Source organism: Perognathus longimembris, chromosome 6 (assembly GCF_023159225.1).
Source record: "Perognathus longimembris pacificus isolate PPM17 chromosome 6, ASM2315922v1, whole genome shotgun sequence".
NCBI classification, from domain to species: Eukaryota; Metazoa; Chordata; class Mammalia; order Rodentia; family Heteromyidae; genus Perognathus; species Perognathus longimembris.
In genome coordinates this window covers 57393274-57420112 of record NC_063166.1, presented here as the reverse complement: position 1 = coordinate 57420112, position 26839 = coordinate 57393274, and the positions used below count along the sequence as shown (strand labels likewise).

The 26839-nt window shown below is 37.6% G+C and overlaps 1 protein-coding gene across 1 annotated transcript in view; it reads left to right on the top strand.

Moving 5' to 3' along the window:
* The window catches only part of Sptlc3 (serine palmitoyltransferase long chain base subunit 3), a 97774-nt gene that overhangs the window by 23631 nt on the left and 47304 nt on the right, over positions 1 to 26839 (top strand). The window contains exons 3-6 of the mRNA XM_048349366.1: positions 12626 to 12780; positions 13378 to 13517; positions 21955 to 22079; positions 22529 to 22622. Coding sequence (XP_048205323.1) covers positions 12626 to 12780; positions 13378 to 13517; positions 21955 to 22079; positions 22529 to 22622 — 514 coding nt within the window. The remainder of the gene's footprint in view (positions 1 to 12625; positions 12781 to 13377; positions 13518 to 21954; positions 22080 to 22528; positions 22623 to 26839) is intronic.

Sequence of the window (26839 nt, the reverse complement as noted above, 5' to 3'; positions counted from 1 at the left end):
TATTTCACTGGGGAATAGTCTGTGCATAGTAGCACATTTAACCGTATTTCTAGAATTTATTGCTAGATTACCTGTTAGCACTGATTCCCATACACTTTACCCATCAGGTATTTCTTAAGAAACAGCCAAATGTCTCATGTGCCACATAAGCTCCCACAGTTTAGACTACTTACTAGTGATGTTCATAGTTAACCTATTATTAAAAAACCTGTATCATCTTGTTTTCCCACCAAAATACACACGCACGCACACACACACACACACACATACACAAACACACAAACTAGAAAATAATCAGAGATTTACAGAAATCCTGCATTGTGTTAAAATGATTTGCTAAATTTATTTTGAAAGGATTTTATTATGGTATAAAGTTATCTTTTACTTGTAAAGATTACTTTGCAGTACTCCAAGTATGAACATAGGCTGTTCCCCTGTGATGGAGCCTTAAGTATATTTCAGCAAAGAATATGGATAATACATGAATTTCAAGGTAACTAGAGAACTGCAGAGGGCATGTCATTTAGCAAGTATTATGAGTTCTACTAGTGATCACATAAACAACTATTATTAAAAGACAAAGACACATTCAGGAACAAACCAGCTGTGGTACTTCTTTTGGAATTTTCTTAAGCTAAGTGCATTTTTACCTTCAGAAGAAAATCATATCCAGCCTCAGTTTCTTTCCTCTGTCTCTTTGTTTTTATTCTTTTAAAAAATTGTTTGTTTATGTTTGGCAGTATTAGAGTAGGGAACACAAGATTTTTGTGCTTGCCAGGTTATGGATCCCTACAGATCTCTATCCATGTTTTAATTAATTAAGTTAATAAAGCTTAATAATTAATTTAACTTTAGGTATTTTCCAGACAGGGTTTTGTGCTTTCATTCAGACTGGCCTCAGACAATGGTCATCTTACTTTTGTCTCCCAAGTAGCTGAGATTACAGGTGTGTACCACCATGCCTGGCCCTAACTTCATTATCATTGTCCTGCCTACCTTTAGCATGTTTTGAGCATATGTATGCTACTGGGTAATAGATGCTAATGCTCATAGAAGAAAACACAGCTCTTGCCATCAGAAAATTTGAAGTCGGGTGTGCAAACAGATTCATAAATCACTCCTTTGCTAAAAGTCAATGCTGTAGAAGAGGGATGAAGCTACAGGGATCTATGCTCTGTGACTCCTTCAGAAAATCCTGAATACATGATGCTGAGGCTTGAGTGCTCAAGAACTAACTGTAAACAACAACAACAAATCAACCAAATTTGAGAAGTGTTAGACCATTTGAGAGGATCAGGGGAGCAAGAAGAAAAGCCCAACCTGAACTTGCTGTTCAGTGAAATCTGTGGGGAAAAGCAGAAAGCCAAACTGAGATTTGAACACTGAAGAGCAAACAGCAAAGCGGAGGATGAATTGAGATTGTGGAAAGAAGGGGCTTAGAAAGAGGGAATGTGGGCCAAGAGGGTCCAAGGGAAAGAGAGAGAGCATTGTGTCCTTTAGGAATTCTGATGACCACAGTGTGCTGAGTGGGAGAAGACTATGTGAAGGGAAAGACTGTGTGAGAGGCCAGCTGGAGCCAGACTACAATGACTTTTTATAAGCTGTGGACATGTATGACAAAAACAATAAGAAAGCATTGAAGGGTTTCAAGCAAAAGAATACATATTTGAAGATTTTGAAAAAATCGTTCTCTCTGTAACATTGAGAAGTAGATTGTAGAAAAGCAATCTAGACAAGAAAAAAAAAATTCTAGGCAAGGTAGTTGAGCTGGAACCAAGGCAATAACCATAGGGTAGTCATAGAGATAAAGCCAAGACACGCCTAAGAGGTAGAAAGCTAAAGATGGTTGATATGACCTGGGGTATTAGGGAGTTGTACAAATCAAAGATTGCAATTGTGTTGAGATGGAAAGAACAGAGCAGAATGATACAGCTGAAAAGGGGGAAAGTGATCAAATTTTTTTTGCCAAGTTGAGTTTAAAGAATGGGCATTTAAATAGAAATGTCTCAGATGGGTCCTGTGCAATTATTACTATATCTTTGGTTTATCAACATTAACCTACGTCAGAAAAGTAAAACAAAATCTCTCAAGATAGCCATGCATGGGGGTGGGGGAAGGTGAGAGAGAAAACAAACTTCAGAGAATTGAGAGAAATCAGAGATGAGATTTCAATTGAGGTCTAGATACAAAGTGACAGTAGAGTTTACAATAGCTTAATAAATAGATTGTGCATGAAACAGAGAAGAAGTGGAATAAAAGAGCAACTAATTACAGAAATATTTAGAAATAATGAGCATGCATTGTATGGAAGACAAAAGAGGAGGAACACAAGGTAATCCCAAATTTCTTGCTTGGTGAGGCATGCAGATAGCAATGTCCCATCCATCACAGTAAAGAGTTCTGCTTATATTGACATATTATTGTGATAGCAGACACAAAGAAGCCCTTGGTCTATTCTACAAGAGAGCTCTAGAGATGGAAATGCCCTTCACATGCATTCTGAACTAAAATAATGGAGCTAAGCTTTTGGACTTCGGCTTTGATAGAAGCTAGCCCTAGGGATCTTGGCTAAGGAAAATCCATTCAAGCCCAGACAATCCTTGGAGAGCTGTAGCCTCCAATGCTCTATATGATGACAGAAATGCCTTTTATATAGCATGCCTTTTATTATTTTTTCTATCTTTCTACTACTTCCTCCAGCGCTACACTTCTTACAATATTCTTGATTTGTGTCCACAAGCTATCTGAAGCACATCTTGAAGTGTCTGCCTGAAAACAGAGAATAGGCTATTTTCCAAGAACCCCTTGTTCTTTCTTTTTTAAGAAATGAGAATTACAATATTTTTAAAAGATGATCACTAGGAGTGCAAAATATATTGCCCCACAAGACACATGAGCCATGGGAAAAATGAAACCACAAAAGAAAACATATTTATCAAGTCCATTGAAGAGAGCTATTACGTTTTCTCCAAAATCACAGACAGATACTTTAATTTCCAGTTTTACTTTTTTCTTTCTCTGAATCAAATATAATAATGCAATAATCCATTTTTTCTATTTGCTTTATAATCACAATGACTTCTCTAATATCACATGATCCATTCAAACTGAACTCTTAACTAAATCTCACTTCACTTTTTTCAAATTCTAATTTCCAGCCCAAATACTCTGAAATGAGCCCATAATACAAAGGCTCTGATAATATCTACTCTGCTTGAGTATTAACTAAGTGAAAAAGAACAGAAACTTCAAAACTAGTTCTTAGCCCAGATCCCTGAGCCCCCAGAAAGACTCTACTCCCAGTCACTGAAGACCAGCAAGGAAAGGCCAACACAGATAGAAAAGAGTTTTAAATATTTATCTTGATTCGTCCTCATAATTTTTCACTTTGGGCAATTCCATAAGTTTTTTTTCTGTTGTTGGTTTTTTATTGTTTGTTGTTGTTGTTGTTTAAATCAAAGGCAACTTTAGCAGTGAAATGCAATTCCTCAAAAGTCTCTTATCAAGTTACTTTCCCAGTGATGTAACACTCTGACTTGGAAAAGCCCAGAGGCTCACAAACATAATCAATGTATGTCAGTTTTATCAGAGATTTTAAAAACTTCAAGCACAGCCCATTCTACAGCTCCACATTTCTGAAGCCACAGTGATCTCAATATTTAACAGCATCTGCATGAGCTGTTATGTAACATAAGTATAAAAGGCATTGCAGTTACACTAGATACAGATAGTCTCAGGGATTTAGACAGGTAAATCCCAGACACTTCTAGCTTAGTCTTAGAGATTTTTCCAGTAAGTAGTAGCTAAAAAAAGATTTCAAGACAAATATCCAAATATTTGCATTCATTGAGCCTTGTCATCTCCGATAGCAGAGAAAATCAATTGATTTTGAAGAGGTGGAACTGTGTTAATGACATAGTATATTAACTAGTATACATTCAGCTTGTGGAATGAGGGATTATGATAAATCCTAAAGACAAGTTTCTACTAAACCTGCATGTTTTCCTCTTTCCTTTTTATTACGGAAATAATGCAAAAAATCCATAAATTCCTTGTATATCCTCCCTGAATTTTTTTGTGCACAAACTACACTTAATTCATTTTCACATATCTTTCCTGTCCTTAACACAAACAGAATTATATCATGTAACTTACTTTTTGTCTAATCTAACTACCTGGAGTTAGATTGATTCCCTAGAGTAGCTACCTGGAGTTATATTCATTAGCTAGAGTATCTAATCTAATTACCTGGAATATCTACCTGGAGATATCAACATTTCCTTATTGGATTTCTTCTTTCCTTTTAGTAGATGCATGATGGAATTCAATGATTTTGGTAGATCGTGCATTTTGGTTGTGTTCTTTTTTCACATTTTTTTGTTATTTTTGCAGATAACTTATCAATGAGTAGCATTTGTGTTTGTGCTAGGATAATTCCTAAAAGTGGCTTTCTGGGTCTAATGAAAGCATATTTTACTTCTGAGGGATATTAATTGCCTTTTAAAATATCTTGCATAGCTAAACTCGGGTGAGCAATTTCTGTGAGTACTTCCTTGCCAACATTTCATAACATGCATATTATAAACAAAAAAAAATCCATCTGATGAGTGAATACTTTCATTCAGGCCTTCATTTGCATTCTCTTAATAGTGAAACTGAGTTTCTTTGCATATGATTTTTTTCTCATTCATACCTATTCTTGTTAAATGGCCTGTTTATACTTTCATAACGTTATTAATTTAATTTTCTTATTGATTTAGAACTCTTCTCTGTATTCTTGTATCAGTAATCTATCCACTTAACTCTGTTTTAATGAATTTAATTGGCTATTCCTTGGCTCTTTGCTCTATCTACATAAATTTTAATACCTATAAAATTTTAAGTTGAATATTTCTTTAATAGTTGAATATTTCTTTAATTTCTTTTATTGTTACTATTCTTTTATAGGAAGGGAGATCAGTCATGTGTAGGATGGCACTTTTTCATCTTAAAATTACAATAATTTTTTCCTTAGATTCACTCAATAATTTTGTGATTTGAGGCATTTATTTCCTACATTTATTCAGAAAATCCAATTTTAATTTATTTCTATGTGCTCTGTAAGGTAGAAAGACAATTTTTTTAAAGACATTCCTAATTATCCCAATATCATTAACTACTTTAATTTACTATTACAAATATTGATCTCGTTGTTTATATTTTAAATAGCTCCACAAGTTTAAAGTAAATAGTAACATTTTTGCAGTGAATATTTGAGATTTAACTTGAATTTTGAAAATAGAACTTGTTCCTTTAAGTGGCTAGTTTATATGTTAACTTTGGAAATGTTTACTTTTTCATAATATTTAGTCTTTGCAGCCTATCTCCACATACCTCTTATCTTTTTAATAAAATTTTATGTTGTGTAAAAGTTTCACCATTTCCTTTTATTTGGATATGTTTCATATTATAATGATATTTTATTACTTTTTTCTCCAGAACATTTTCTACTTAATTATTGACAGTAAATAATAGGAATCCAACTGTTCTTTTCGTATTTTGATCTCAAATACTACCTTAATGAATTATCTCCTTCACAATTTTTCACATAGTCCTATTAGAATACTTGGAAATTTTCTCTGGGTGACACATCCCCCCAAAAATCTACATTGTTAGGCATTCAATTGTATATGGAGTGTTGCTCATTCCTTTAGACTTACTACTTTTTTGCCTACTCAAGTGATTTTATAGGCTTTCAACCCTGTTTAATACTAATAACCACATTTTGATATATAAGTATCTTCATTTCGTGATAGTACCTTCTAATCTATTTCAAGCACATAGAAGTTCTAAATAAAGCCTGAGGCTAGTGGCTCACACCTGTAATTCTGCATTCATTTGTTGACTTGGCTGAACGCATGATTTTAAGTTCAAAATAATATTCCTAATAATCACTTCTATTGGTGCCAGAAAAGTGTGAAAGCAATCTGACTCTTCTTCCCTTACAGATAACCTATCTTCAATCTTCTTTAAACACTTTCAGGATTTTTCTTTCTTAATCTTGGAGGTCTGAAATGGAAGTAGTTTTCATTTGGGTGTGAAATTTCACTCATTTGTTCTAGCCAGTACTTGATGGACTCTACATCTTCAAATTCAAACTTTTCTTCATGTCTAGAAATATCCTCTTTCTCTTCTCCTACTTCACTTTCTTTTCCTTCTCCTTTTTCCCTTCTTGTCTTCTTTCAGTTTTTTCATGCCCATCAGAGAGATACTGGCTCTATCCTAATATGAAATCTATCCTAATATGTCTTCTGGTTATTTTCCTTCAAATATTCTCTTGGTCAGTTCTCATCATATTCTAGAAAAAGTACTGAATTTAATATTAATTTTCTTTTGAGTCATGGCTGCTATGCTCTTGAACTGTTAAAGGATGCATTGTTCTGCAATGTTCCTATAGACATGCCTATATTTTATATGTGGATTTATTTACACACACACACACACATACACACATAATTTTTGTGGGGTGATTACAAAAGTGAAACTGAATGAGTTGTTAAAACTAAATGCTAGTCATCTTGCTGTCGAGCCTCCCCATTTGTACACTAGGGCATTATTGTACCTTTTAGTTCCTGCTGCTTACCACAAAGCTCTGCCTTGTTTCTGTTTGTTTGCTTATTTATTTTTAAGTTATTAGTCCAATAGGAGGAGGATAAAGGGATCTAGCTTCCCAAATATAAAGCAACTTACTCCCAACTTAAAACTGTCCTATAGTTAGCCAATGTCCACATCAAAATTCCCGGCAAATATTTTGAGTTATAGTATCCTGTCTTCTTACTTTTCCATTGATTATACCTTGTTTATCCAATAGGAGGAGGAGGTTATTGTTTATTCTGTAGCATTTCTGATGCATTGATGATACTTTCGATTGTCTTACTAGGCATTTATAACTTCATTATGATCTTTATTTTTGTACATTTTATGAGACTGTAGAGGATCCATACAAGTACTTGAGTCTGGGATCTTTACCCATTCCCATCTGTGTTAGTCAGGTTTTCATCTCTGTGATAAAATGTCTGAGAAAACCAACTTAAAAATAGGGGACATTTCAGACTCCTAGTTCCAGCCTTGAGGCTTCAGAAGTTTATGTTCACTTGGCTCCATCTTTTTGGGCTGGAAGCAAGTCAGAACCTCATGGTGAGAAACTCAAGTAAGAATAAAGTTATGTTATGCTTATGTTATGGTACCTGGAGAACAAAATAAAAAGAGAGGAGGGGGACATGACTGAGATCTCAAGGGTCTCATGTCCTTGAAGGGCATGACCCCAATGACCCAATTTCCTTCAACTTCCTTAAAGATTTCATGATTTTTCAATAGTTCCACAGGGTGTCAACCATATGACCCTTTGAAGAACACTTAATCCCAAATCACAATACCATTTAATTCTTTTTTTATTAAATTTTATTGACAAGGTGATGTACAGAGGGGTTACAGTTACATAATAAGGTAGTGAGTACATTTCTTGTCTTACTTGTTACACCCGCCCTCATTTTTCTTTCCCTTCCCTAGTTCAGATAAGCATATATACAGTACAGAGTTTTAAAATGATGTGTGGTCCATAATTTGTTACGTGATCACCTCCCCTGATGTAAGTTCATAAAACAGAAGTCTTTTCTCACATATATACATTTCCTGGTAATAAACTTTAAGACTGCCACAGAGGAAAGAGCATATCAAGTTCTTCACATTATTTGACAAATTATTAGGTTTAAGGCTGAACACGAAATTCTAACAACTCGAAGTAAACAGAATAAACCATTTATTAAAACACCGTGTGACACCCTTTTGGCCTGGACTGGTGTTGGACTGGAGTGTGGGCAGTGTTCTGGGAAGGGAAGCTCCCTTCATGCCTTCTGCACAACGGGAACCCACAGGGTCCTTCCGTTTGCACTTCTCAGCCACGTGCGGCACACACAGAGGTAGGCAAGGGCATCTCTAATAAATTAGCATAACTGTAGAGAACTTAGGAAGGAAACTAAAACCAACAAAGTGCTAAGTCGTGCCTCTGGTGAGTCCCAAAGGCTCCGAGGGCGGGGCCTCCAGCACTCCAGGGCCGGGTTGGCCGCACGCTCACTTGCCGATTCTCTGGACCACCCAGTCCTGCTGGCACGGAGGGCAGCGATTGTTCTGTTTCACCCACAGGGACTTGCAGCAGTTGTGGAAGGAGTGGTTGCACTCTCCCCAGACCACTACACAGTCCTCTTGTTTGTTTCCGCTTGACATCTGAGACAGGCATCCATCACCTGGACCCTGCAGATGGCGCACGTATTGCACTCCACATCCCACCTCCACATGGCCGCGGCTTTGGACCCCGCGCTCCCAGAGTGATAGGACAAGGCGCAGGGCTCCTCGCCGTCCTCCGCGTAGGCCAGGGCCCCGCCGAGAGCTCGTCGGGCCAGTATGGCGGCGGCTCAGAGGCCCCGTTTAATTCTTTCAAAATGAAAATTAAACATGCCACACTTCCTTTGATTCATGCTTTGAAGAACTATTATAAATACAGTTTCCCTCACAAGAAAAGAAGATACAACCTATTTTGTTGTTATTCTGAGCTTTACTGTAAGAGAAACATATTTTTCCTAAGAGGAAACAACATAAAAGGAAATGTTGAGCAATGATGATAGTATCCATGAGACACAAATGAATAACTGGTGTTTGATAACAGCTCTAACTTCTCCCACCCCAAAGCAGTGGTTTTATGTGTTACTGAAGGAAGGTGTAGTTAAATTAATAAGAGACATGTTTCCAAGTTTGGAAGCAGGTTTTATAATGGGTAATTGATATAAGTTTTCACTTTCTTATGAACACCAAGGCCTGCATCATGATTTATTGCAAAGAGCATTGTTTTGAGATCTTCATAGTTTCCAGTTTGTGCAGTCAAGTTTTCTGACTTCTACCAAGTTTTCTACAAAAACTGCATTGAAATGCCTAGACTATCTAGAAATTAGAAATTATTACATAAGGAAATATTAAACAAAATTATTATACAATCTAAAGGTAAGAAAGGAAAGATTGCCTCAATGCAGAAAAACAAAGACATACCATGATTACTTTTCTTTTACACTGATGTTCTACTTTCCTGCACCCTACCCTCTAAAATGACTGTGTGCTGATGGCCTAGAGTACTCCATCACATTCATGTCAAAAGACAGACATAAAGGATATTGACTAAGCCAGGTCATAAATTAAGTTGACAGTCAAACGTATGTCCTAATGAAGTGCCTGTTTATGAAATATCAAGCCCAGCTCCATTCTCTGAAGTAGGTAATTGCTGTGGGAAACTTGACAGAAACTGGAGGACATTGACCCTTGGTAGGGCCTGCTCCACAAGAATGCTCACTGATGCTCAAAGATTGAGGTAGAGTGAAAGTACACTCCCACACAGGAAGAAAGCCACCCATATGGAAAGAAGGACCATGCCCAAAAGCAATTGAGGTCATTTCCAGATCAGATCTTCAGTTCTAAATAGGTCACCGAATTTGTGAATAAGAACCGGCATAGTACTGATATCACATACAAATCTCTATGTGGTTAAAGTCTGGTCCTTTTAGTTTTTTGTTTTTTTCCTTGCAAGGGAATTACAAGTGCTTAGTTTATAGCATTACCATTGAATTTACAAACCTTCCCCAGCAAGAAACCTATCCCAGGCTCTCAGAATAGCTTTGACTCCTTGTAACTTGCATTTAAAGCCTTTATCTCAATAAAGAGGTCTCTGCCCAATCTGCATAGATATGCATTCTAGATCTCTGAATTAGGAGGCATAAATTTAAAGTAGAGTGAAATAATCTTCTGCCTCCTCTCAAGTGAGCACGATGATACATCCTCCTGAAGCAGGAGATAGACAGCTGGAGATTCTTTTCTCAAGTCAATGACAAGTTCTGAATGACTAGAGTCTTACAATCTGCTCAACATGGGTTACCTTAAGATTCCCTTTTCATCCTCATTGACATCTTAGAGGGACACTAGATAAGCCTAGGGACAATCTAAAATCATTGTTTCAGACACTTGGTGAAACAAGAGGATGATTAGAATCTAAGTCACCTTGGTCAGACATTTTGTAGAGTGAGTACTTTGATTATTTTCCTCCTTTACTCCAAAACCAATGGAGCCTGTAATTTGGGTAAGACCCTTCATAAAGCCTAAAGCTTTAAGTCCAATGAGATTCCAGAAATATTCCTTGCAGACTTAGTACTCTCTTCTCTCTCTAGATAACTTTATAGAGCATCATCCCACATAAAGACTTAGATAAATAAGGGGATATAAATAACATTGGGGGGTAATCCATGAACCAGCAAGTCATCTGGGGAAATAATGAAACAATGAAAATGAGTTTTTCAAAATTTCCCATCTATAGTCTCAACAATATGTCTTTTTCCCCTGTAAAAACAAAAAGGAACATGTAATTGTTGTAAGCTTGCAGCTTTAAATAATAATAAAACATAGCACAACTATTTAAATGAAATATAGTTTTCAGCACACTTTCAAACATAATCAGTAGCTTCAAATTCACATGCAATACATGGTCTCAGTATGTGATTATGAATGTTCATTTCCACAGAGGATCATAATTTACCTCATAAGAATCTTATCATGTTCACTGAGCACCAAAGGGTGAAACCACAAGAAATTTGGATGAATCCATCTGCCAGCAAACCTATAGACTCTGTGAGTTTTTCCTCTGGGATAGACCAAAACAAGGCTGGGGAAATCAATAGCATAAGACTATCTATAAAAAGCTTTTCCATGCTCCTCATTCTCAGGAAATGAGCTCCAAAATTCATAAGAAAAATAAGACAGCCCAGAGAGGATGAGAGGGTGATAAGAAAGTTCATGCCCTGAGGGACAAGGCAACAAACAGTACAAGAAATGTATCCAATGCCCAACGTATGATACTGTAACCTCTCTGTACGTCAGTTTGATAATAAAAATTTGAGAAAAAAAAAAAAAGAAGTTGGAGTGCTTAGTGGGGACAATCCAGAAATATGACATGAGAAGGTGAGGCAAGCCAGTGGGTGTGGAAACAAATCATGAATAATTATGTCACCAGGATTTGTCAGCCCTGCTCCTCCTGCTTGCCATCTCATGGTATAAATGTCTTTACTAGGTATATGAGATTTGGGCCCTGAAGTATTGGGTTTACAGGATATCTTTGTGATCTATTTGTGTGGAGAACAGAACATTTGCAATAAAGATGGCTTCACTTGCTTCAGTAGCCAAAAAAAGAAAGTTCATGCCCAATCATTCAGTGGCTCCCTATGATCTGCAGAATAATGGCTGAGTTGATTAAGTCTTTTGCATTCTTTGGCATTACAGTCTCATCTATAACCCAAGGAGTAGTGAAGGATGGGATATGAACAGTAATCAAAAGTCAGATGAATTGAGACCTTAACTTTTACTCGAAGGTGGCACAAGGATTCTGTATTCTTATTCATGCTCCCAAACAAAACTCATATACCATAAGTATCTGTGTCAAGCATCCTTGCCTATACTAACCTCATTCTGCTTTGTGTTACCTCCACAATCTTTCCTTCACAAGACCTTCCTGATTCCTCAACAAAATCTAACACTCTCTTGTCCTGATCCCATGAATGCCTAGGGAATTTGGCGTAAGTGCTAGGTTAGAGCTTTTACATTTCCTGCCTAGAATTAAATATCAAGAAGATATATTAAGGACTGGGAATTTGCTTAGTAGTAGAGTGCTTGCCTAGCAAGCATGAAGGCCTGGGTTTGATTCCTCAGTACCACATAAACAGAAAAGGCTGGAAGTGGCACTGTTGCTCAAGTGGTAGAATGTTATTCTTGAGCAAAAGAAGCTTAGGGACAGTTCCAAGGCCCTGAGTTCAAGCCCCAGGACTGACAAAACAAAAAAAGAAGATATATTAATTAACTATCAAGAAGAATTAACTATACAAGAAGATGTGCCGTCGTGCCTCAGCTGGATCATACAGGGCCATTACCTCCCATGCCAAGTCAAGTTTGTCAAGTTTGTCAACTCAGTTGTAGACTCTCAGCCATAGGAGAGAAGTTTTGCAAAGGAGAGCATTTGCTGTTTCCTCAAATCAATGCCAAATTCTTCATGAGTAGTAGGAACTCCACATTTCTGAAAATGTGATTGAGGAGGATATTTCTGTTTGAAAAAGCAAATAATAAATTATCATCTCCATTGTTGTTTCCCAATTCAACTCTTTGGGCATAAACACATGTCAATACCTTTCTATTGGAATTTCCCTTTCTTGGAAGCACTAGGATCTCCACTACTTGCTGTACTGTTCCCAGGTAGTGTGGTGTCACCTTTGTTACCCATATTTATTTATCACCTTCTCACACACATACATACCCACACACATACGTGCACACACACACACATGCACACACACATACACACACTTTCAAAGAAGAGTAAGTTATTTAGGGATGGAAGCCTCACAACTTTATTTGTGAACTCCATCTGTTCCTTCACCTTTTTGAGCCCTGGCTCAAAAACATTCTCTACAGGGTTCTTCCAGCCTTCTCTCTGCATCCAACTGTAAATAAATAAATGAACAAACAAACCAAGACCAACACTAACTTGCTACCTTTGTTTTAACAGGACTTTGTGCCACTGTATCAAGACTTTGAGAATTTCTTCACCAGAAACCTGTATATGCGAATCAGAGATAACTGGAACAGGCCCATTTGCAGTGAACCAGGGCCTTATTTTGACATGCTGGAGAGAGTGTCTGATGACTATAACTGGACATTCAGGTACGGCATCCACCTGGAGAGGCTTGGTGGGGAAAACTCAGTCCTTTCAGGAAAATTCTAGCATAGCCATTAGGATACAGATCCGATAACACTCAGGCATAGAAGAAGTTGATTTCCTATGACGTCACCCTTTAAGGACCTCATGATACTTATGGGGAAGTCACATTAATTAGGTTGCCAAAATGGCACATTTATATTATACTTACATTTGTGTCCTAAGATTCAGTACCTACCATTGAAAAGCCTTCCTTAACTCTCTTGACTAATCATACACTCTTCTTCTTTGATGAAGATAACAATGATAATCAACCCTTAGAAGGCTACTCTGAGGCTTTAAACCACAGTGTGCATTATGAAAGCAAATACTTCTCAGGAACATCAGTGCTAAGTAACATGCCATGGTTCTGGCTGCCTTTCTCCCTGTGCTCTGACACAGTACAGTATAGGTTACTGTCTTCTAAAAGCAGGCCATTTCATGCTGGAGGCTGTGTAAGTTAGAAAAGGAAATATGACTGGGGCTGGAACTGAGGCCTCTGGGTTCCGAGGAGGCTGTTAAATGAGATAGGTCATGGTATTCACTTATATGTTTCCATGCAGGTTCACTGGAAGAATCCTCAAAAATGTCATCAACATGGGCTCCTACAACTTCCTTGGTCTCACAGCCAGTTACACTGAGCAAGTGAAGGAGGTTTTATATAAGTACGGCGCAGGGGTGGCCAGCACCAGACTTGAAATGGGTAGGTCTAGTCACTCATTTGGCCTTTTCTTCAGTTAGTGCTCAGATTCTTTGCGATGATTAGAAATGAAAAGGAGATATGAATATCTTTTGAAAGCATTCAAACTCTGCTGTTATCAGGCCGTTTATTATTGTTATCCTGAAATCTCTCCTGAATAAGTGAAATGGCTTCTTTTCTCACCATACTTCTAAGCTGAAAAACTGATATGCCTTTTATTGCAGGACATTTTACTGTTCTTTTACTCAATTTTCTTAGTGACCTTTATCATTGATGAAAATTATCTTATTTTGTATGAATAGGTAGCCTGCCTCTGCTTCGCAAACATCAGCTTCATGTGTAGAGGGATTGGCCCTCAGGAATATGGGGTTGAATGAATAATGAATGAGTAGGAAGACTGATCAGGATGACTAATTCCCTTTAGAAAAATAATTTTTTCTTATCCAAAGGAATAAAATTTGTGAGAAGGAAGCTTACATTCCTCTCTCTCCATTTGAGGGAAATTGAAAAATAGGTCAAAGGTATGGTCCAAGTGATGAGAGCCTTTCTAACAAGCATGAAGTTCCCGAACTCAATCCACAGTTCCTCCAAAAATATCATTGTAACGTAAGTAATAATCTTAATACAGCATGCAAGAATTAGGAATGACATACTTCTGCAGGTCATTTATTTGGAGAAAGTTAAATAACTCTTATAAAGCATGTGACTTACGGTCTTAAGGAACAGCTTGATAGTTCCAATGGATTCACAACATACATCCCTACCAACTGGCAGCATAAACACTTTGGTTTAAGCACCTAAACTCAATAATTCACTGGAATTTACAATATTCTACTAAATTAAAATTACTCCAGTGGTGGAAAAGTAGATAGATAGTTCCTAAGCAGGTATCCATCTCCCTTCTCTAGCCACCAGAATGCAGTCCAAGTCGAAAGAGACTCACACCAATGAAATAGCAAATCCTGAAAGGAATATAATCTGAAAAACCATGCCTGATAGAAAGAAGCTCAAAATACAGCTGAGAATTTGCCAAAGTGAAAAAAGAAATGGCAGAAACAATGTCCTGCTCTTTACCTTAGAAGACAACTAAAAAAGTGGACACATAATTAAGGAAGGTCTTGATTGTATTACCATTCCATAGGCTCCTGGCCTTGCAGAATGCACTTTTTATATCCTGAATGTGAAACAGAGTGATGTAACCATTTAGAGTCTTTAATCATGGATTTCAAAAATATCTAAGACACATTTTATTTTACCCTCCTGCTGATGTTTTGGTTGGAATATGCCCAGATTTTTTTATATCCCTTTCAAATTGTATGATTTTTATGCAAATAGAATGGCAACTGTCAACCTTTTTTCTCCATTACTTTGTCAAAGTGCTGTGTGGATGGTTAGAAATTTGTGAGTGATATAAAATTATACATTAGCAGACTCACTCTAGGTATAACAGTTTATCCAAGGCCTTTGACTTTGTGTAGTGCAAATCCTCCATTTGACTGAGGTATGGATGTGTAAATGAAAAATGGCAAGTAAGTAATAGAAAATTAGTGAGGCAAGTTTTCTTTGATCACTAAACACATTGTGCCAGTCCAGATTTTCAAACCCAAGAAAGGCTCAATTCAAGCAAGCTGTACAGAAGCTTTTTTTGCATTATTCTTCCTTTTCAAGGGTTAGAATTTCTTCTTTTTTCTTTCCCTGAACACCCAAGGATGAAAAAATGGATGTGTAGTAATGGCATATTATTTGTGTATACACTTGCCGCATCACATATGGCAGTCCTCTGTGCTGCCATAATTCTCCCAGAACTCGCAATCATCCATCCACATCTAACAAAACGAATTCAAGGGATGTTACTAAGTCTTGTGACAACAAAAGCTCATGTCAACTTAGCAGTATTTTCTGCCCTTGAAAAGGAAAGCTTGTACTTGATTCTCCTTAGGTATATCCATGTATCTGCCTAGCACACATATATCTAAAATAGCTGTTCAAGAGCAATCCTTTCCACTATAATTGCAAATTTGAAAAACGTAGCCTTCGATATCCTCATTTCTCAAATCATCATAAATCATCATAATGGCATATTTCCTTGGGAATCTACACAAGTGGAGGTTATAGGAAATCCTTTTCCATTCTAAAAGTTTACAGTGTGATGTTATTTCATGTCAGTAGTGATATGAAACTTCGTTAAATCCGTTCTGTTTTTCAGTTTAACAACACACTCCCTAGTCTAGCCCTACAACTTGCCTTCCTGACATGTTCTCTGTTAGCACTTCATTCACAATATCAAAGATCTTCCTGTGTTCTTTCCTCAAAGATGGGTAGATATATCTAGAGAACATAAGTCTCATTCACTTAAACTCTTGAAGAAAAAAATCAGCCTGATTTTTCAACAAGGCTAAATTAAAGTATATTTTAAATAAGTAACAATATGCCCTTCTCTCTGGATCTCTATAAAAATGTACTGGTTTCGACAAGTATATGTCATTAGAATAACTTGAGGAGAATCTTCTAGATTTAATAGCAATTGACCAGGTTGTCAAATCCAGTACACAAACCAACATGTATCATATTTAGCCTCTTTCATTTAAACTACCAGTTCAGTTAAATCCAATAATATTTTTGAAACATACAGATTAACTTTCTTCAACATTGGCCCCTCCATATATTCTTTGGCATTTATCCAGATCTGCCCATAATTTCTCATATTCAGGCAATTATCTGTGCAAAGAGGGCTGACTGGAATCGGGGAGGGGTAGAATCACTTGACAGAGACTCAGTGTTTACTCATTTATTCTCTACCCTCTTGACAGCACATAAATGTTGGATCTGATGGTAGAATGGAGGTCACTTCTGACTATTTTGACATTTGCTTCTTCTCAGTACATAGAATGCTGTCTAACTATATGATATGACTTTTCACTTGTTGCCCAACACAGCTGTAGAAGCTTGGGTTGTATAGATCAGAAATGTATCCAGATTTCTTTTATCATTCATCTATATATTTCACATATCTGTTACCATCCTTCAGGTTCCAGTCATGTACATTTTGCCTTGAACTCAAAACCAATCTGGACACCGCACATACTTTTGAGTTTCTTTTAGTGAGCCAAGAAGTAGAATAAACTCTTCCAATACCTGCAAAACCATTTGGTGTAAGCCAACTGAACAACTCATGAGGGGAGAGGGAAAGGGGGAGGTGGGGAATGAGGGAGGAGGTAACAAACAGTACAGGAAATGTACCCAAGGCCTAATGTATGAAACTGTAACCTCTCTGTTCATCACTTTGACAATAAAAAAGAAAAAAGAAAGAGAGATGAAACTAAAACTAAGACACTCTGCAGGAGTCTCTCTATTTTTTTTTCTTTTGGTCATGGGACCTAAACATTGGGCTTGGGCACTGTCTCTGAGCTCTTCAGCTCAAGGCTAGTGCTCTACATCTTGAGCCACAGCACTACTTTTGGTTATCTGGTGGTTAATTGGAGATAAGAATCTCACAGAGTTTCTTGCCAGGGCTGGCTTCGAACCTCTATCCTCAGCTCTCGCCCTCCAGAGTAGTTAGGATAACAGGTGTGAGCCACTGGCACCCAGCTAGAGTCTATATATTAATCTCTATCCAAGTCATAGTAGATTTCTCTGCCACTTAAATGAAGTAAAGTGGAGAAAACATGATAAAGTCACATCCAGGTTTGGCAATGCCCCAAATCTTTTGTCTAACTTTCTTTTATGAAAAAGCATTCCAAAGTGCAGAAAATCAATACCTTGCCCAAGGTCACATGGCTACTGAATATAAGGCCATGTGTATTACAAGCTCAGGTGTACAGAAGTCCTTAAGAGTTTTCTTTTTTAACAAGTTAAAGTTGTCTCTGAGTTTTGATTATTCATCTACCTTTAGACCATGCTGGTGCTTTGATTCTCCCATATGAAGTGAAGTTTCTCTGGTACCATTTCATCCCAAGCTTCAAAGACACCTGCTGTCCTTGGTCCCAAGGTCACACAGGGATGATCAAGTATTTTGGTGAAAACAGTCTCTGTGGTCTAGGAGCCCAGTGTTTCTGCCCCATGCTGGATGATGAGAGTCCCAAGTAAGAACAGAAACCTCACTGTCAGTATTCAAGTCTTCTCTGTACAATTTTCTACTATCCCCAATAGGGTACTACAAAGAGATATTAACAGATCCTATGATCTCAGTCTTAACCAAACTCTCTCCCTCTGTTTTACATGAGATTTTAGTTATTTGCTAATGCTTGAACATATGAAGAAGTGATGAGCGATTTATGTTAAAGTGCTAGGTAGGTGTGTCCAAACAATTAGAGTCTCCTACTTTATCAGCTTTAGTCAAGAGGGCTACAGCAGCAGTCAACTGTCTTCAGCAAAACATTATGCCCTAATCCCATTTTAGATACAACATCTGGCCTCTTCCAAAAGTTCTCAAAAGGCAGCATGGCTCCTTAATTCAGCCAAACTTCACACAAGTGAAACAAAGAGGAGAGCATGGTGCACAAGGGCTTTAGGGAAATGCTGGTCAATGGCTCATTTAGGCCTAAGGTATGAAGTTGTCATGAGTGCAGGAATCCCCAGTTTAAGGAAAATGGCACAAATGTGGACTGACAGAAAGCCATAGCACTATTAATACAGACATATAAGATAGTTGGCAGATACTTACGGTAAGTGACAGGCTGTTCTTAAGCTGTCTACAAACAGTCCATAAACAAGGCATTCTGGACCTCAAGAGACCACAGTCACAGCTTGGAAAGTAATCATTACTCATGCCCTAAAGGAAGAATTGGCAACTGTGGAAAGGTCTCTTTGATGTTAATCAATGTCAATATGTCAGTAGGAAGGCCAGCAGTCTCTGCTTTCTAAATAAAGAGTATGAGCCAGTCAGACTCAATAAAATTCCAGCAGATGTCCGTAAGCTGAATCTTAGTAATTTGTCATGAATTTGACTAATGGCAATAAACCAATGTTTGGTACATGTGAGCTGGCAAGGTGATATATCCAGTATGTGTTTATTCTTCACTTCACAAATCAGATTTTAGGTGTCTCATTGGATAAATATACCACTAGAATAAGAAGAGTCAACATATGCACTGTGTTCATCCAGTCACTAAACAATGAATGCTTGTGATTGAGTTCAGAAATTAAAATATCATCAAGCTTAAATAAAAATTACTTCATATTTATTAGTACCTTCAACTAAGGTTATAACTATACTTTCTTGGGATTTAAAAAATTTCTACACACAAGATAATATTTTAAATACCATATAATTTCTTCAATTATTGACAACTACAACTTCACATGCTTAATCAATGAAGTTATGGCCTGAATGGGAGAAGGAAGATTGTCTAGTTTTACTGACTATTTTGTTTTCCCAAGCTATTTCTACATTTTTTTACATTTTATTTTCATTCATTTTATTTTATGGCTTTTAACAGTTATACAAAGGGGCAGGATATAATTCATGCTGACCTGTCCACATATATTAGAACTATCTTACAGTCAATTTTACAGTTTTGTTTCTTGAATATGAAAATAAGAAAAGGAACATTTCACTTAACTACTACAGAAGAACTTTGTTTTTAAGGAATATTATTATTCCTTTAAGAATCTCACTTTACCTCAGACCAGCCAAGACTAACTCTCAAAGACAGGGATTTCTAAAGTCAAAAATATCCAACACTCTTACAAATTTCTCATAGCTTTGTGGCAGCTGACCATACAAAATATTTATCTAAATGAACTCCAGAAAGATGACCTCCTCCTCCTCCTCCTCCTCCTCCTCCTCCTCCTCCTCCTCCTCCTCCTCCTCCTCCTCCTCCTCCTCCTCCTCCTCCTCCTCCTCCTCCTCCTCCTCCTCCTCCTCCTCCTCCTCCTCCTCCTCCTCCTCCTCCTCCTCCTCCTCCTCCTCCTCCTCCTCCTCCTCCTCCTCCTCCTCCTCCTCCTCCTCCTCCTCCTCCTCCTCCTCCTCCTCCTCCTCCTCCTCCTCCTCCTCCTCCTTTCTTGCTGTTTTTGTTTTCATTTCCTTTTGTCTTGTTTATTCATTTATTTGTCTTTGGAAGGATAAGGGGGCCCAGAAATGGAGGACAAAGGATGAACAAAAGCAACAGTGATACTCACTAGACACTATGCTGCAAATGAACTATACGACGAATGGGTGGAGATGGGAGGAAAAATGGAGAGAACAGGGGAAGGGTGACATGGTTTAAAAAGAAATGTACTCTTGACCTGACTTATGTAAGCATAATGCCCCAGTACATCATCTTCACAATAACAATCAATAACTTTTAAAAGGAACAGTATAATAATATTTCAAAATTAATCTTTCTCTTTACAAAACATAGCTCATGTTCTCATAAGCATTTTCAGTGATGCAACAGTCATAGTTAAACTGATGGGAACATTGACTTGGAAAGATGAAAGGTGATTTATCGGGGCTGGGAACATAGCTTAGTGGTAGAGTGCTTGCCTAGCATGCATGAAGCCCTGGATTTGATTTCTCAGCACCACATAAACAGCAAAAGCCAGAAGTGGTGCTGTGGCTCAAGAGGTAGAGTGCTAGCCTCCAGCAAAAAGAAGCCAGGGACAGTGCTCAGGCCCTGAGTCCATACCCTAGACTGCCAAAAAAAAAAAAAAAAGAAAGAAAGGTGATTTATCCCCAGCCTCTCCGCGTTCACCTGGAGTTGACTGGGTCAGAGCACAGTGTGATTTGATCCTCTGGAACAAGAAGGCTTATGTGGAGCATTAGAAAGTTGAACAAATCTTGAGTCCCTTCTGCTAATTCTTGAAGACTCCAAAAAATGACATCCATTGCTTCCTCTCTTTTTTGCCTTGGGCATTGCATGGCTTTTTGTAGTCTTTCCTCATTCAGTCTCTGTCTGAAAGCTCACCACTCTTCATTCTCCACTGAAAGAACCCCATGCAACACGACAAGCTTCTCCTCTATGCCAGCACTGAACTAAGCACTGTAGTGACCAAAGCAAAAACATCAACAATACTACCATAGTCTTTTTGATATTATGAACATTGATATTATTATTGTGGAGGATCCATTCTGTCACAAAGAAGATTGTCTCCCAGAGCCTAGCTAGTTCAACTAAACAAGTGTAATCATTATCAGGTGGTGAAGGTGCAAAATCTCAAAAGGGAAAATGACACATTTTGTCTGGGGAAGTTGAGGAAAGCAGCTGAGAACAAGTGTCATGTTGGACAGAATTCCCAAACTGAAACTAGGTGACGGGTAGGACAGGAAGACCGTGGAGAAAAGAGTTTAAGAAGTTACAAGAGGCCTCACAGGTCTTCAGGGACTTCAAGGAGCAGTAGCTGGAGGCCACTCAGATGTTGGTGGTAGACTGGGGCCACAATCCAGTATCTTCATGCCCAGGCTGGTGTGATCTTTACAACCTAACCTTAGGACGATTCTAGGGGGATACAGTCTCTTCTAGGCAAAAATAAAAGAGCCAAACAACTGATTGTGTGGTGTCAAATTTTAACTTTTAATTCTCCCAACCATAATGTCTCATAATAGGGCTAAACATGCCAGCAATATTTCAGTCACTTCAATCTCAGTAACAACTTTGACATCTCATGGTTACTCATCACAGCATCCTTCATTTGTATATTTTGTCCTCTGTCAAATGTATTTTGTAGAAAATATTTCCCACAGCATCACATGCTGTTTCTGACTCCCATACTCACACTCATACTCTTCCACTAGACTCTCCCCTAAAGAATTTATCTTTCTCTTTCATTCATGACAAAGTTTTCAAGTTTTTTAAAAAAAATTCTTCATATGAAAGAAGATATTCAATATTTGTCTTTCTGAATCTGGATAATTTCACTTAGTGTTGGATCGCCAGTGCCACGCATATTCCTGTAAATAACATAACTTCATTATTCCTTATGACTGAATTTTACTCCATCATAAAGATATAGGTATATGTATTTGCCCATTCATCTGCTTTTGGGCACCTAGGTTGTTTCTATGGTGTGCAGGTGTCTCCAATGACTTAGATTCTTTTGTGTATAGGCCAAAGAGTGGTATAATCGACTCAGACGGTAGTTTTATAATGAGTTTCTGGATGAACCTCTACATTGATTTCCACAGTGGCTCTACTAGCTTTTATTCTTGCCAACAGCAAGAATTCTTACCTATATCTTTGCCAGAATTTTTCTCCTTGCCATTCAGACTGGAGTGAGATGAAATTTCAATGTTGTTTTGATTTTCATTCCCTTTATGTCTATGGATACTGAACATTCATTCCTTCATGTATCTGTTGGCTATTAGTATTGAATGAGGTACTCTAAATAGCAGACTTGGCATGATATCTAGTGCATCTCAGAGTTAAATTGTACCAATAGCTGTGGAATCTGCTTGTATTTATATTGGGAAATCTCTGAGAAGCTTGTAATTTAACTAATCACATATAATTTTCTGCAGGCAACATGGACAAACATAAGGAGTTGGAAGCACTTGTGTGTAAGTTTCTTAGTGTAGAAGACGCAATGATCTTTGGGATGGGATTTGCAACTAATGCAACAAATATCCCTGCACTAGTTGGAAAGGTAAGCATTTTTCGTATTAATGACTTTTATTGTATTGTTCCTATGAATTTCAACTTAGAGTAGATCTTCTCTGAGTGAGCCAAAAATAATGTGAACTTGAGTCTGTGAATTCCAGTCCTGATACCATCAATGAATTAATCCAGTCAATCAATAGTAGTGATCAATCATTTAGACTCTAGGCAGTACTAACCCAAAATTTTTGATGAACTTCTCTGTTGAAAATTGTCTGAAAATGTTCTAATAAAGATATAATGTTTCTATCCCCAGGAGCTAGCTGCTGTCTATTATTTTATCCATATATTCAACAGCTTGAACTGATGACCTTTTAAATTTTAAGGAGGTTTTAAGAAATTGCATTCAAAGTTTCCAAGTTTCTCCTCATTCCCACACATTGTCTTTCTTTCATGTCATTCATTGGCCTGTGTTCTGTGTGTTTGTTTTCTTCACAGGGAAGTCTCATTGTAAGTGACGAATTAAACCATGCTTCTATAGTCATGGGATGCCGGATCTCAGGAGCAACCATAAGATGCTTCAAACACAATGGTAAGTGCCATTTTGTTTTTCCAACATGGATTGTCTTGCTCTTAGAAGAAAAGAAAGATCATGGAGGAAGTTTACATTCTTGATCTTCCAACTGGTAGCTTATCCTAATAAAACACAGGTACATTTATGTTCCCAATGTTATATTAAACCTTCAGATTGCAATCTGTACCCGACTCATTAAGCCCCCTGTGAGTGTTCTTAGGAGGAGGCATCAGGAGACAAGAGTGATTCACTCTGCACTGTCATTTAATTATCAGAAATGCTAACACTCTCCCCTTCCTTAAAGCTCTACCTTGGCAAAGTGGGAAGACTTGTTCAAGTTTTGTATTCTGGGCAAGGAAATAAATAGTTTGTTTTGTAGTGTAACACCTCCTTTCTCCAACCTCATCAACAAAGCACTGCTCCAAATCATCTGTTTCAACTGCCTTAAGATAGACTGTGGATTGCACAGAAATTGTGAGAAGGATACAGAATGCTTTTTCTCCATGAGGAAACACTTAAAAAAATAGGTGATGATGAGCAACTCAGCTCTCAGAGCACTCAGCTCTGCCCTTGATATTGTACTTTGTGAAAACTCTTTAGTTAAATAACTCAATCATGGATTAAAGTGCAAAGAGTCATGATGACATTGGGAAGTGGTGAGAATCAATAGGCTCTGGCTACAGCACCTTTGTGTACCCACAAGAAGAGCTGCAATAAAGATGGCAATGCCAAAGGTTAGCAAGGATATGGAGCAACTAGAATGCTAAGGCTGTGGAAAATGATGCAATGTTTTTAGAATGTTCTTTGGAAGCCTTCCAAAGTTAAACATGCTCCTATCCTATGAACTATATATTCTACACCAAGTATTGACACAGGAAAAATGAAGGTACATATGTACAAAGAAATTTACATAAGAATGTTGGGACCTGTTTCATTATTAAGAAAACTCTAGAAGCAACTTGAAGGTCTAGAAAAACACATGGAATGCCACTAGACAATGGCAAAGAAACAACCTGAATGTCTCTCATGGAGAACAATTTTGAAAGGAGTAAACCAGGCATGAAAAATATACAACTTTGAGCTTACTGACAGTAAATAGCATGTGTGTTCATTGATAACAAAATGAAAACCAGACAAAACCAATTTTCTGGTTTCTGGCTGTTAGGGAGGGAGACAGTTAGTGAGAAGATGCATAAAAGAAATTCTGGGGTGATGAAAAATGTGTTATTTAAGTTAAAGTGGTTGGTGAATTCTTTTTTTAACTTTAAGTTAAAGTTTTAAATTTGAGTAGTTGTACAATTTAACAAGTTGTTACCATTTAACAAATCAGTCTGAATACAAAGCATATTGATCAATGTCTCTGTTATCATCATTCTCCCCACTTCTCCTAACCCAACCTCTTACCTCAATTTTCTTAATTTCAAAGGATATGTATTGAATATATGATTGCATTCTTCTCCATTCTTCTCACACACTTTGACCACCCTGTTTAGGTGCCAGTCTCCTGTTATTCATTTTGTTAGACTGTGAGATTTATTTTTAGTTCTAAGGCTTGAACTCAGGGCCTGGGCACTGTCCCTGAGCTTCTTTAACTCAAGGATAACTCTCTACCTCTTGAGCAACAGTACCACTTCCTGCTTTTTAGATAGTGATGAGGTATCGAACCCAGGGCTTTGTGCATGCTAGACAAGCACTCTACCACTAACCACATTCCCAGCCACAGTTGTTGATTCTTGGAGTGTTTTGCTACATTTTATTAAAATTCACTGAGTTAAAATAATGTTAAGATGTATAAAACTTCAAATACAATTTAAGTTTTTTTAAATATCACTTTTTTTGGAGAGCTCCTGGCAAGCAAACCTAAGGCCGTGAGTTCAAGTTCCAGGACCTCCAAAAAACCTCACAAAGATACAACAACCACAAACATTTAGTTGTTTTAGAGATGAAAACAGAGACACACATTTAAGTTAAAGCTTTATAGAACACTGGAAGGGAAACCATACATTAAAATTGTGAAGAGTATTTACTACCAAAGCAGTGTTCTTCTAGTCTTTTTTTATTAAATTTTATTTTTTAAGCCAGGCACTCTGGTGCCTCACACCTGTAATTATAGCTACTCAGGAGGAAGAGATCTGAGAATCATAATTCAAAGCTGGCCCTGGCAGGAAAGTCTGTGAGACTCTTATGTTCAGTGAACCACCAAAAAGTAAGAAGTAGAGCTGTAGTTCAGGTGATAGAATGCTAGCCTTGAGTGAAGAAGAAGAGCAAGTGCAGAGAAATGGCTAGTGAGGAAACAGCTCATGAACATTTCAGTTCTCAGAAGTCCAGTTGCCCAAGAACAATTTTATCACCATAGTAAAAACAGAGGAGACGTAAACATCCAGTTCTTAAAGAAAATATAATTTGAACTACACCTAATCCATCCTTCTCAGAAGATTCTCCCTCACTTGCATCTTCATGCTCTCTTTTCCTAAGATACTATCTGTAGCTGTCCCAGATCTGGGAAGCTTGGGGATATTATCTGGGCATTGAATTTAAGAACAGATACATGCTCAAATTTGCCAAAAGTATTTGTACTTTGAGCCTGGCTGGAGCTTTCAACATATAGTTAGCTTACTCCAGGTATTTAGTAATAAAGTAGTCCAGTTAACAATGCCTACAAAAGACTAGGACTGCTTTGCACTTGCCTTCCAGAACATGGCCCCCATGATTTCTTTCTTAATACCTACACATTCATAAGCACCATGCCATCTCTAGCCTCTAGGTCTTCCACAAAGCGAAAGAACACACTGGATGAGTCAGGCTTTGTAGCAAACAACATCTAAGACATTGTTGATGCGCAAATTTAAACTGATCACAATTACGCAGTACATTATTACAGCTCTATGACAACATGTATAATAGCACTGTAGGCTTTGGTGGTGTCCAAAATTATTGTTATGTTTTAATTTCCATAATCTCAGTTTTCTTATGGAACAACAAGAATGGGTTTGTTTGAGGACTTTAGTCTTTGGGATTTGGGGGGTTTCTTTTTCAGTATTATCTTGTTTTAAATAAATTTGGCTTTAGTTTGCATACTTGAGGGAAAAAACAATCAGCCTCAAAAATACCCTACTAGTTCTTTACTACTTCTTGAAGGTATCCTGAGGATTCATATAATACAAGTTTGTGTACTTTAGTGGGCATCATTACTTTAAAATTTCTGCAGATGTGTGGCTGGCTGGAACAGAATTCCACAAGACCTACAGATCACAAACATATCCCTTAAATCTTACAGGGATTTGAAACCCATCTAGTACTCCTCTAGTATTTGCAGAAAGGCACCTGGAGAAAGAGAGAGGAAACTGCCCCCAGGCTAATATAGGTCCAGAACAGGTGCAGATCAATGAAGCCCTCTATTTCTCAGTCTAGCTTCTGTGATTTCTAGATCCATGCCTTTGTCCTAATTGACTTCTCCTCAGCAAACGTATCATTCTGTGTGGACACTAGGCGCTCTGAGAAATCCAGTAAGTCTTTCTGCAGGCAGCTTACCATTTGGGTCATATACAATGAGAATCACCAGTCCTGAAAGGCAATAAGATTTTTCTTGGTAATATCATTTTAAAACATAACATGAAACCACTCATAGTCATACAAAAGTTTGCTTTCATGTTTGCTTGTTTTTTTTAAAGACTATAGAGACCAATAGCCATGCCCTTATGAACACATAAGATGATGCTAAGTGAAATGAACTCCATGTTATGAAACACCATGTTATGAAAACAAATGGTATATAATTGTTGTAATTATTTTCAACACGCCATGTGAAACCATACCCTTTTTTCTCTCATATTCCCTTCCTGTGATTTTACCCCTGCTATCACTGTATCTTAGTACCCTGGATACTGTATATACGAGTATTAGAACTAGGGAAGGGAAAGGGAATACCAAAATCGCGAGATAAAGGATAAAAAGACAAACGATTCCAAAGGCAATACTTACAAAACCATTTGGTGTAAACCAACTGTGCAACTCATGGTTGGGAGAGAGAAAGAGGGAGGGGGAAGCCAGGGGAAAAATGAGGAAGGGGGTAAAAAGTTGAACAAGAAATATACTCACTGCCTTACATATGAAACTGTAACCCCTCTGTAATACACTTTGACAATAAAGGGGGGGGGGAAGAATAGAGAGAAGCTTTTCTTTAGGATTAGTGGTATTGATTTCAAAATTAATCCTTGCTAATTTTTATGAGGATG